General features: G+C 38.6%; 1 protein-coding gene across 1 annotated transcript in view; it reads right to left on the bottom strand.

Moving 5' to 3' along the window:
* Positions 1 to 9220: 9220 nt before the first annotated feature.
* Positions 9221 to 12300, bottom strand: part of TBC1D15 (TBC1 domain family member 15) — a 35765-nt gene continuing 32685 nt past the window's right edge. Inside the window, exons 15-17 of the mRNA XM_066549610.1 lie at positions 11987 to 12103; positions 11275 to 11361; positions 9221 to 10590 (exon numbers count right to left, since the gene is read on the bottom strand). Coding sequence (XP_066405707.1) covers positions 10384 to 10590; positions 11275 to 11361; positions 11987 to 12103 — 411 coding nt within the window. The 3' untranslated portion in view covers positions 9221 to 10383. The remainder of the gene's footprint in view (positions 10591 to 11274; positions 11362 to 11986; positions 12104 to 12300) is intronic.

A 12300-nucleotide genomic window follows, 5' to 3' on the forward strand; every position in this document is an offset into this window, starting at 1 on the left:
GGACGGGACAGCGCAGCGCGGGGAGCGACCCCGCCGCCTCACGCCGGCAGCAGCCCCGGGCAGGTCCCGCTGGGAGCGGCTGTCCCCACCCGCCCTGGGGCTGCTCCTGGCGGCTCCTTCGCCCTCCCCTCACACCTGCGCCTACCGCGGGCCGAGCCGGGCACGTCCGGGCCGGCCTGTGCCTCCGCCGCGGCACCAAGGCACGGCACGGCACGGCAGGGCAGGGCTCACGGCCCCGGGAGCAACAGGCTCGAGAGCGTGGGGACAGCACGGCAGAGAACTGCAGGAGCTGAGCTTCAGCACAGGGGAGTTGTGCAGAGATAGCGAGAAATGCTTTGATGTAGAAATCCATCTCTCTCCGTTTAAGTGAGCACAAGGCAACTGCTGAAACTATAACTTGACTGCAGGGTTAAAGGAACCCCATCTCCCAAATTTACCTGCGAAATTTAGGATTTCTAAGTTCTCTTTCGTTGTAGCATTCATTTTGTGACTTGCCACCGTCACCTGCCATCCCAGCTCCTCCTCATTTCTTTCATCTTCCAAAACCTCTCCACGACATCCTTAGAATACATAGGTTACCTGACAGCATGTAGCACTGAACAGCACATCTGAATTGGGAGCACTATATCAGTTTCCCTCAAATACCTACTCAGTTTTCTCCGTTCCAACATGCCAGGCAGGAGAAACTTACCACTTCCCCTTGAAAAGCACCATCGGTGACTTGCCCTGAGCCTCCCAAAAGAGAGGCAAACTAGCTGAGTGCAACAGCTGGCTGCACATGGCCACACGTATTATTAGCTCAGTCTCATATCCTAAGCTATCAAGAGATGTTCCTTGTCCTGTTTTCTCATTACTTTTGATTATAGGAAAGCAAGCTGGTGTCTTTGGACTTTGATATTCCTATCTGCTCTGCATGAGATACACAGACACGGTTCCTGCAGTTGAACAATTTATGAGGGAGGTTGCTTAGCACTTTCTGAATGCTCCAGTGACAAAACCAAACATGACTGGGCTGCCTTTCCACCTACAGGCAGGACAGAGCATGATTTTATCTGATGTTAGATCCTGGCTCTGCAGCTGGGACATCACACGAATCAACGACCCTACTGCTCTGGAGCCTTGTTATTGTTGCCCCTCCATGCAGTAACCAGAGCACAGCAAAGGTTTTGTCCCTCATAACCTCTTCAGCAAGACTCCTGAATGCAAAACAAACAATTGTGTATTCTATCAGCAGGTGTTAATAACAGGTAGGACGACTCCAGTACTTCAGCTGTTTTACCTATGCTGTCTGCCCATGTGTTCCACAGGGAGATTCTTCTCCCTAGAACGGAGTTCTCCTTTGGCACTTTGTATTTTGTAGGTGGACTTTGCCATATCAGAACCAGATCAAAAGACATTTATGGACTGAAAATGTTTATTTCTTCTTCATTCTAGCTGCTGTACAGAGCTGGTATATGGCTCTGGGAATGTTGCTAAACTACAAATCTTGTTGAGAGCTCAACTTACTTTCCTACAGTTTACAGTGCTGTATATTTAGACTAAGTAAATTCTTAAAATTACTGATCAAAAAATTACAAGTTCATCAAAGCAACTATTCAAAAGTACCTGATCTAGAGCATGTCAGAGTGTCACTCAGCAATGCTACTTCATCTTGGGAAACAGAGTTAATGTTGACAGTAAGAAATGGATAAGCTTACTCTTATTACTGAAAGGTACCTCATCACCTATAATCAGAATTCAGAAACTGCAAGGTCCTCTTGACTTTACACACATTTTTTTTTCCTCTCATGAGATAGCAGAGTCACTGTTGCCTGAAGTCCTCAGCTATGCACTTTTTAAGCTTAAAAATTTGCAGAATTCTCAAGTGAAAATTGAAATCTAAAGAAAATCTGTGAGATATTTTCAATGTTTGAGTCATTTTATCCCCAGTTCAAGGGGATATCAACTGCCATATTTCAGCATATTCTCCTTAAAAATATCTGTAACATTTACCATAGCTTGATTTAACTGGAGGGTGAAATTAACAGGGCAGAGCAGCTAGCATTGGCCAAAAAACTATTCAAATTTAGCCCTGGCTCTCCCAAATCACCAAGTCTTTGTCTCAAGGCACACTACAGCAGGAAAAAGAACTCTCAAGTCATTATGGGGCAGGACAGAGAAAGAAATGAAGTTATGAAAAGGTATCAAAAAAGCATAGAGAAAGATGGCCTCCACAAGGATCTAAAATGTAACCACCATTATTCACTGTCAGGTCAAAAAGGCAGGCCAGAGAACAGATGTGCTAATTATTAATGTAAGAGATGTTGACACAAGCAGAAAATAGAAGTCCCAATACCTTTTCAAATCACAATTTTGTTGATAAAACAAGGACTTTGTGAAACAACTGACAAGTGGACTAACCAAAGGAGCTTCTTCAACAAAGAAATATGTACAATCTCTTTCTGTTTACCAGAGATACACACATACACACTCTCCTAAGTCCAATTCTCTGAGCAATCTAGCTGAAAAATCTATGATGACAACGTACACTTAATTTTTAAGTCACGAAGATATGGATTTTCAAGCAACCATCAAAACCATCCTCTTTTAACGCTGAGGGGATTTTAACCAACTAACAACCATTGGGCAAGGATATCTACTAAAAGATAAACTGGCTAGGAAGACCTGGGAACATAGATGATATAATGAACATGAAGCAAATTCACAATTTTCGGCAAAAGAAAGGTTTTGAGAAAAAGGCAGAAACTATTTCAGGAGTAAAAAGAGAAAGGATTTCAATAAATTCAGTTATTGCAAGAGCCAAGAGGGAACCTAGAGCAGAAAGACAGTTCTTTCCCTGTTCCAGTGAAAACATAGTTTAATCAGGAAACTATTTCATTACAGAGGAAGTGCTGTCTTCTACTACACTTTTACTAGTAGTAGCATAAGTCCTTAGTTCATCATTAGCTTCAATTCAGAAGAGGAGCTTATAGGAGATGCAAACAAGGACCAAGCCACCAAATACAGGTAGAATAGCACATAGATGAAAGCTGTGGTACAAAATTCATTAATATAGGACATCAAAAGCAACTTTAAAAAAAAATTACTGCAGCAACAGCCATAAGTGAACTATCAGACCAGTGAACACAAGGAAAGGACAAAACAAAGAAAGCCCTTAAAATTAGCTAGGTATTAGGTATTCAAGGTACTTTTTTTACATCAGTCTTTGTTGAAGAATCAACTGTGACCAGATGTCTATCATAACTAATAGCAAGGGCAGAGAGATAAGCTCTTTGCTTTTAACAACATGAAACAATGTTGAAGAATACTCATGATGAGTCTGATCATAGCAACTGAGAGCACAGAAACCACTTACAGAGGAGACTCATTAAACCTCTGCCATCAATAACTGTTTTAAGAACTATGGGGAAGAACAAGTGACAAAAGACTGGGAAAAGGCCAAAACTATGTCAATCTCCAAGAAGATAATGGGGAGGAAGAAGGGCTGAAGAATTACAGACCAGTCTAATTTCATTTGTTTGAGAAAACAGAAGTACCAAAATTATTTGTAATGATCCAGGAGATAACAGATGATTAAACAGTCAGGACAGATTTGCTGAGAACAAATTGAGTCAAGTAAATTTCATTTCCTCTTATGACAGTCCTGTAGACCAAGGCAAAACAATGCACATCATTCATCTTGATGGTAGTACAGCATTTGGCATAATTTCTCATAACATTCTCACAGGAGAGATAAGGAAAACAGGTGCAGATGAAAGTAACAAATCACACAAAGGGGTGGGTTCAGTTAAATGGAAGGGTGCAGAGAACAGGAGAGCCTCAAGTACCTACCTTCACACCTAAACTATTTAGTAGAAGCTTTACATGAGCACTTAGAGCCCAGCTGTAAATTCCCAGACTGTACCTACCTCAGAAATGCTGTAATGGTTACAAAATTTAAACTGATGCAGGGGCAGAGAGGACTGCTTGCAGATAAGCAGCTGCACAATCACCAGGGAAGGCTGACCTCATGTGAGGAAGTCAGAAGTTACAGAAAGTCTCCAGCTGCATGCAATCACTCTATCTGCACTGGAAATCCACAAACACCTGAAACTTGTTTGCATGATAGAGTGCAGAATCTCCAAAGGTATCCTGCAAATGGATTAGACAGGCATCTAGCACAAGACATACCTTCCAACAGGAGATACTGTAGCTAGTCAATTATTGACGAGTTTTAAAAAATGCCTTCCAATATGACAAATCTGGAATTTTAATAAACTTGTTGTATGCATATATACAGGCATTCACCACATGATGAAAAAACATGGTATGATTGATCTGGCTAAGATAATTTTGACCTGAAATTTATCAGCTCCTTTATGTTGTTCACCATATGTTGCACAAGTTAATCACAATGGCATAAAAGGTGCAGCAGCTCAGGGCAGAGCACAAAGAGCTGGGATTGCCAGTTTTGGTCACAATAGTAGTACTGTTTGTTGCTTGAGGAATTATTACGTCTCTGAACCCAATATTTTGAACTTTAAAGACTTCCTTGGTCTCCTGCATCACTTACTGGAGCAGTAAAACCAGAGGAGTGTGTAGAAGCTCTCCAAGACCAATGCCCGAAGGTAGCATGTACTGTTGGAACCTAAAGGTCATCTGGACCAATTCATACACCAAGAGTGCTTTGGAAAAAATCTAGTGTTGCATCTCACTGAGTTTTGGCAAGCAAAACAGAACATCTCCACACCAGTTGTATGTAACACGACTATTTTTTGCACCATGGGTGCTTAAAAAGTGTCCTCTTCAATATAGCAAGGAATTTTTCCTAACATGATCTCATTCATCATCAAGAATCATCACACCAAAGGGGTCAGGCCGGGACAGAGTTCACTCTCCTCATAGCAGCCTGTATGGCAATGTGTTTGGTTTGTGCCTGGGTCAGTGTTGGTAACACAGCAGGGTTTCAGCTGCTGCTGAACACTGCACAGTGCTGAGGCTCTCTGGCTGCTTCCCAGGGGTGGGCACAAACCCCAGAGTAGTCACAGCCAGGACAGCTGACCCAAAGGCACATTCCATACCACATGCCATTGTGCTCTGTAATAAAAGCTCAGGGAAAGCAGGAGGAAGCAGGTCATGGCAATTTCATTGATGATCATGGCCTTTATCTTTCCAAGGAACCTGTGGTGAGATCTTGCTCTCCAGGAGGTGCACCAACACCTGCCTGCTGATGGCCAGTAGTGCATGAAATCCTCTTTGTGCTTTCCTTGTGGGAGAAGCATTTGCTTTTCCTGTTACACTCTCATTGCCTGAGTCCATGAGCCTTCCTGCCTTCCTTTTCTTTTCTCCCCATTCCATGGAAGAGGGGACAAGGCAAGGGGCTGGATGAGTGCATGGCTGCTGGCCAGGGTCAGCTGCAACACTCTGAGAGGACACAAGTGACCACCTTTTGCTGAACTGCTCTAGCCTGGGCAGCAGTTTCAGCCCTGCACACTGGGCCCTGCAGGGGTTGGTTAATAACAAGAAACACCTGCAGAAACAGTCTAAGAGCTAATGTTAAGGTAGGGTATGAGGCATGAACATGTATAATCAAAATACATACTATAATTGAATTCTTTCAAAAAAGAACCCCATCTAGAAGAATGGAATGAATAGAATTCATCTATTTGAATTACACAGAAAGTTTGAAATATATATTTGATTCAACTGTGAAATTGATTTTGGATGAGGTAAAAATTGACATCCTACAATATATCTTTTGTTTTCAATTCATCAGAAAAATTCAATTTGGGCCAAAGTTATTGTGATTTAAGATGAAAAAATAGCACATTGTCTAAAAATGTGTAAGCATAAAATCCTCAGTTGAATGAAATTTTAAATTCAAGCTTAGTTTACACAAGGCCTGCATTGCAATAATATCAATTAATTGAATAGCACATTTTGAAGTCCCACTAAACATGAAGCACAACTTATCTTTTAACACCATAAAAAAACCCCAAAACCATTTGAAAGCTTCTTTAAATGAAATATAGTATCACACATATATGAAATCTGTCTGTTAAGTGCTCAGTTATGTATCTGTGTCTCATCACCTTATCAGTGCTCACATACAAAGCTCATGGTCATGCCAACTACCAAGCTAGACAGAACCAAGGGTTAGGATTTCCAGCTTTAAACTCAGCCACCATAAAGCAGCTCATGGAATTTTTCTTGTAAGAACAAGCACTGACCTCTGTCACCATGCTTCTTTCACACAGAGATGGCACCGGCCACTGAACAAATACTCAGAAAAAAAAAAAAATTTGAAAAATATATTTTAAGATATTTAGCCAGCCACAGGTAAAACTTTTATCAGTCACTCCTCTGCAGCCCAAACTTCAGTTTTAAGTTGCATCAATGCAATTACTAAAATTGAGTCAGAGGAACATTTAACACATAAGCAAATTATTAATCCTTACTCAACCCACTTAATTGCTTTTTTCCAGTTATATTTGTAACATGAATCAATTCACAGATGCACTTTTAAAACATTGCTAACCTCTTCAGCATTGTCATCTCTGCTGTCCAACAGGGAATGTTTTGAGGAAAACATAGCTTCCACCTACAGAAATTCAGCTCCATACTTGGTATGGCTTCATTAGTATCACAGTAGTATGCATAAATCATGCCAGTGATACCAAAACTAGTTCATAATCCAAATTCTCAATGCTAAATTATTTAAAATAAAATCTTTTTTTCAAGTTAGGCAACTGTCTTGTAATAAAAAATGATTTAGACAAGTGAGGAACAAGTGCCTCACATATTTTGAACAAAAATATTATCTCAACAAGTTGAAGAACACTTACAGGTTTCTGAAAAGTTTCAACAGTGGAGCTTTAATTTGGCGTTCAAGAATGTATTTGAAAGTAATGAGGAAACCAGTTCCTCACTGTTTGGCTGACTGGGGCCAAGGAATTTTGTCAAGTAATGTGTAAGGAAGAACTAAAGAGAATAATTAATGAGGCACCATAAGCATTTTAAAACTGTCCACTAGAAAAATTTAAAGGTTTTAAGAAAAATCTTGTTAGCAACAAAACTAGGCTCTGTTGAACACTAACACCTTAATTTGAATTAAACTACAGATCAAAACAAAACCATTGCTAATACAATGTATTAGCAATGGTTTTGTTTTGAACTGTAGCTAAATTATCACAGTATTTCTACATCTGATTCTCAAAGCAATCAGGACCTGTTGTAACATATATATAGCCTTGAATTCCTTATGAAGATTACCTGCAACAACCAAAACAAAACCTCCAAACCCAGCACAGGATTGAAGGCCACTGGTTACAACATTCCCTGGGTGCCAACAGTCACTAGCTGAACAGGACAGGCACTATTCAATGTAACTGCAGCTTTAAGTGATAACTGTGGGTAACTTAGGGTCATCTTTTATAGTTTTTAACTTCCCAGTATCAAAACCATTTCATAAACATTCACATTAGTCCAAATTTCCAAGAAATTTCCACCTCCATTTTGTAAGCTATTTCCATTTCTCTGTTTTATAAGCTACCATCTTTCCCACAAATAGTAGATAATAACTTCAAGAATGTAATTTCAAAATGAATAAAATTTCCCAAAAAGGTAAAATAAGAAAAAAATGTATTTGAAAGAACTTCTTCAATATAATTTTACTTTGGAACAGATAACACTGGAGAACTGCTGTGACTGAAAAATGTGAAGTTTTAAACCTCATCCACTGAAGATAATTATCTTCAAGTGTCAAGCATTAAAAAACAAAACAGGTTTGCAAGAATTAAACCAGTATTGCCTCTTTTATGGTCTGACAACTGTGACCAAACTGTGTTCTGGTTTAGTTCACATTTATTAATTCTAAGCAATCTAAGTTATTCAAATACAAAATAAATTTAAACATCCTGAACTGTCAACCCAAAGCATTTTAGCCCTCATGATCCTGTTTAAGTTTCTCACAGTGTTTTTGAAGTCTCCACTGAGACTAAAACAATCAGGAATAGCTTGGTGGAGATGAGGTTCCTCCTGCAACTCTTTGCAAGGCTGCCTGTCAGCAGGAAGGAAACTATAGATAATGAATGCTGCAAGGGGCCTTTTATCTTAGTGCTGGGAAGCTGAGCAAGCCTACCTACCCTGAGCCCTCCACAGCAGCTGCTCACTGTTAGCTCACGAGCAACCTTCTCATCTTTGACATCCAAGTGCTGAATACAAAGGGAAAAGATGAACAATTATACCCAAAAAGGAAAGGCAAACTTTACTTTATGGGCTGGTAGATTTTCTTAGCAGCCATAGCTGTAATTCTAAGAAATTACAAAATTCCACTTAAATATCTTTCCCAAACACTTGAATATTTGTGTTCAGACAGTTATGGCATTCTTCAAGATCTTAGTATCTTGAAGAGAGTTTTTCTGTGGCTGCACATCCTAAATAACTAATAACCATGCACAGTTAACTGACAGCTTGCCTGCTGCATTCCTGTCGTAGACATTTCTCTCCTCCTACTGTAGCTGCATTGAACATAATTTTTGATGGAAAACATTGTGCAAGTATACTTCAAAGTGAACTAGGTGCTCCAAAAAATACTGAAACTAACTTGCTTAATATCTTTGAACCAAAGTGCTGAATATCTAAGTTCTAATGCCCTTCTGTATTCTATGTCACATTAAATTAACTGCCAAGAAGTACAATGCTCACCAAGGAACAAAGGCATGATGCTTCACAGTAATTTCCTGGGCAGGAAATGAAAGGCTACAGATAACACTGAGCTGTGAATCCTTGACTTTCACGGCATAGGACTCAAGTTCTTATTAACTGATGAGAGATACCACACTGACAATATTAAAACCAAAATCTGAACTGATTCAGCTGTCCAGTGTTTGCTGACAACTGGTGAGAGAAGTTGAATCAACTTCCAAATTATTTTAACAACTTGATTTATCTATGAAAGCCTATTGTATTACTTGTATTTGCTTAAGATGGCACAAATAACATTTGTAAAAGTAAACTGCTCCACAAGAAAAGAAAGCCTTGCTATACTTCAACTACCTAGAGAGGAAAGACGTGTTCCGCTCTGTACTAACAAGCAGAAACCCCCACAGCCCTCCATTACCAACAAAATATGTCATATCCATGGACTAACCACTGGCTCTCCCCTCTGTCTCATGTTCTTACATTAACAACCAGACAACTAGATTTTTTCTCTAAATATGATTTAATTAAAAACACTAAATCAGCTTTGACTTTTATTTTATATATGTACAATAGTTACCAAATAATGAATACACTTAATCAGTTATGTTAAATTTCACATAACGTCAAAGGACATCAGCATGGGATGGAATAAACTCACTGCCTTTTGCAGATACAAAAAAATGCATTAATGTTAATTGTGATTACTATTTTGGTGTGCGGTTTGTTGGTTGGCTTTTTTATAACCTGCTTATCAATTCTCCAAATAATGTTGCGATAAAAACAGTGTAAGTGGTTAATTGATCAGTTAATATATTAACAAGTATGAACATTAGTAAAGTTTGCAAGGTATCAACTGCAAAATTACATCAAGTGTAGGACAGAATGTATTCACATGAAAGTTAGCTTCAGTTAGAAAAGTTTTGAAAAAGAGCCCAGGTTGGAGCTGTGCATTAATTTGGTCAAACTGATTCATATGAATGAACAGTCAAGTTTATTTAGATATTGAAAATACAACTATCCTTTTTAGTATTCACAAACAATTGTGTATATAGTGTGTGTATGTGTGTAAATATATATATGTATATATAAAGTGAAGATATGTTAATGTAAAAATATACTGTTCATCCACTCCCAATTACACAAAATTCTGTATTTGGACATTAAACTGTGCAAGTATGAATGTCCATTTCAAATCTACATTCAACCAGCAACAAATACTTAGAAGTATTTTGTAAACATTTGAGATAGGGAAAATCCATTTACAAAAGAATCCTCCCTTTAGCACATCAGCATCACTTCAGCTTGAAAATTTTGTACAGCAGCTTCAGCTGGCATTTTGTGAATCTGCTTAAATCAAAGAGCTCACACTGTCTTAAAACAATATGTGTGAAAGCTCAGTAAATGCAGAAATTTCTTTCATTCTTAATCACCATCCATTTCCAGTTTACCAGCAAAAAGAAAATGCACTTGGCTACAAAAATATTAAGGAATGTTATTGAAAGCAAAAGGCTATTTTGGTAGAAGAAACTACAAAAATAGTTAAGTTGAGTCATGTTGTAAAGCTTTAATGCAAAAGCATTACAGTACAGATTTTCTTTACAACCTTAAAGCTTAATCAACACCAAATTTAAATATCCATCTCTCAAGTGCTTGAACAAAATGTGCTCAGTGAAAGTCTTTCTCCAAGGGAACCAAGGGTAATTAGGCAGGTGTCAGGCTCTGGGTCTCAGCCGCCTGTTGAGCGCCGTCCCTCGTACCGTTGGCAGCAATCACAGGGGTTGAGATACTCTGATAGAGTGACGTTGGACAACCCAACTCAGCTCCACTTTCATCCTCTCCAGTATCTGAATCCGGTGTTACCAAACTGTTCTCTATCCCCAGGATCTCACTGACTGTTTGAGGCAATTCCTAGAAAGGAGGCGGCAGGGGAAATATTAAAAATCACTGTAATTAAATGCAAAAAGTTAACAACAAAGTCCCCTCTGTCCATCCTGCATTCCCAGGACTCATTCATGTGAGAAATCATTCATCTGAATTTAGCTGCACTGAAAGCATCTCTCTCAGAAATACTTCCATTATAGTCAACATTTTCTGTAGCTACTTTTCAAGAAGACAGCAAAGGGAACACACTCAGGAATTGATTCCTGATTAATCCTGATTAATATAATCTTCATTACAAAAGTTACAGTCTAATCAACTATTACAATTACACTTCATGTTATTGAAATTAGTTTTATTGAATGATCCACTAGTTTTTGCCTAATAAGTCTGGCATGTTTTCAATGCAATGCACCTTTCAACTAGTTTTTCTCAAGCACACCAAACATCAAATTTCTTGGAGTGAGGTTACCTAGTGAGAGTTGAGAAATCACAACCAAAAAGCACACTTCAACTTTCCCGCAGTGAACAGTATTACTCTATAAAATCTATTATTCTTCCTTACAGACTTCTCAAACATAGGCACTGCAAAGCTACACAACATGCTTTACTGTACCCAGACATTCAGTTCTTTCACAGGTCATACATGAACACTTACAGCTAACTAAATACTTTCCCTGTCTATAAACATTCACAGTAGATACATATCTTTACCTTGCAATTCATCATCTGCATAGAAATTGCTTCTGCTTTGCAGAGTATATATTCCACATCGATTTTCATAGACAGTTCATTGATATGCTAAAAATAGAATCACAAGTTATAGTGAGATAAATTATAACTTTGTTTCACCCAAAATACATTAATACTGCACTGCACTGCTAGTATCACCTTATTAACCTGCCTCTTAAGCTATGAAATGCTAGACATAGTCTATAAGCTTTGAGAAATGGCTACTCAAAGATACAGTACGGGACGGCTGCTTTTCACCAGCATCCAAGGTCTGCAAGAGGAATCCATAGTGCCTCTAAATGTGACAAACTATCTGGCCCTCCTACATACTTCCCCCTGCAGCTCACATTTTCAGAGATGATAAAGTAGATCATAGAAGATAAAGCAAAGGTTAGTATTAAATATAATAACTCATCTGAGGAGAGAACCATTTTTGATCTATTGATGATCACTTATCACTAAACACAGACATCCAATAAACCATTTTGAAAGCCTGCAGGATAGACACCTAACCCTTCAGAAAATGGTATGCACGTTTCCCTCCCCCAATACAAACCACAATCATACTGCACAGTTAACTAAAAAGTTAACTAATATTTTAACTTAGTACCCAAAAGACAGCCCCATACTAGCCACTGGGAAGACAATTCTACTGCAGCCAAAACCAGCACATTAATGCATAAGAATCTGGTACCTTTAATATTTCATTAAAGCCATAGTGCTTGTCCATTATTTGCTGTTTTTCAGATTCTAGGATAGCACAACAAAGGAGAAGATGAAAATTCTGACAAGGCAATTCTGTCCACATGACCTGTTAAAATATAAAAACCCCACATTTGAAATGCTCATACTTTTCTGCTGAAAAGAAAAGTAGTTCTTAGAATATAAGTCCTCCAGCCAAATCATTTAACTAACAATAAGCTGTTTTTGAAAGCAACTAAGTATTTGTAAAATTATTTGGAATTTTACTTTTAGCCCTTTAGAGATAATTGCAAGTCTGAGTCACCA

The sequence above is a fragment of the Molothrus aeneus genome, chromosome 5, assembly GCF_037042795.1.
Source record: "Molothrus aeneus isolate 106 chromosome 5, BPBGC_Maene_1.0, whole genome shotgun sequence".
Taxonomy (NCBI): Eukaryota; Metazoa; Chordata; class Aves; order Passeriformes; family Icteridae; genus Molothrus; species Molothrus aeneus.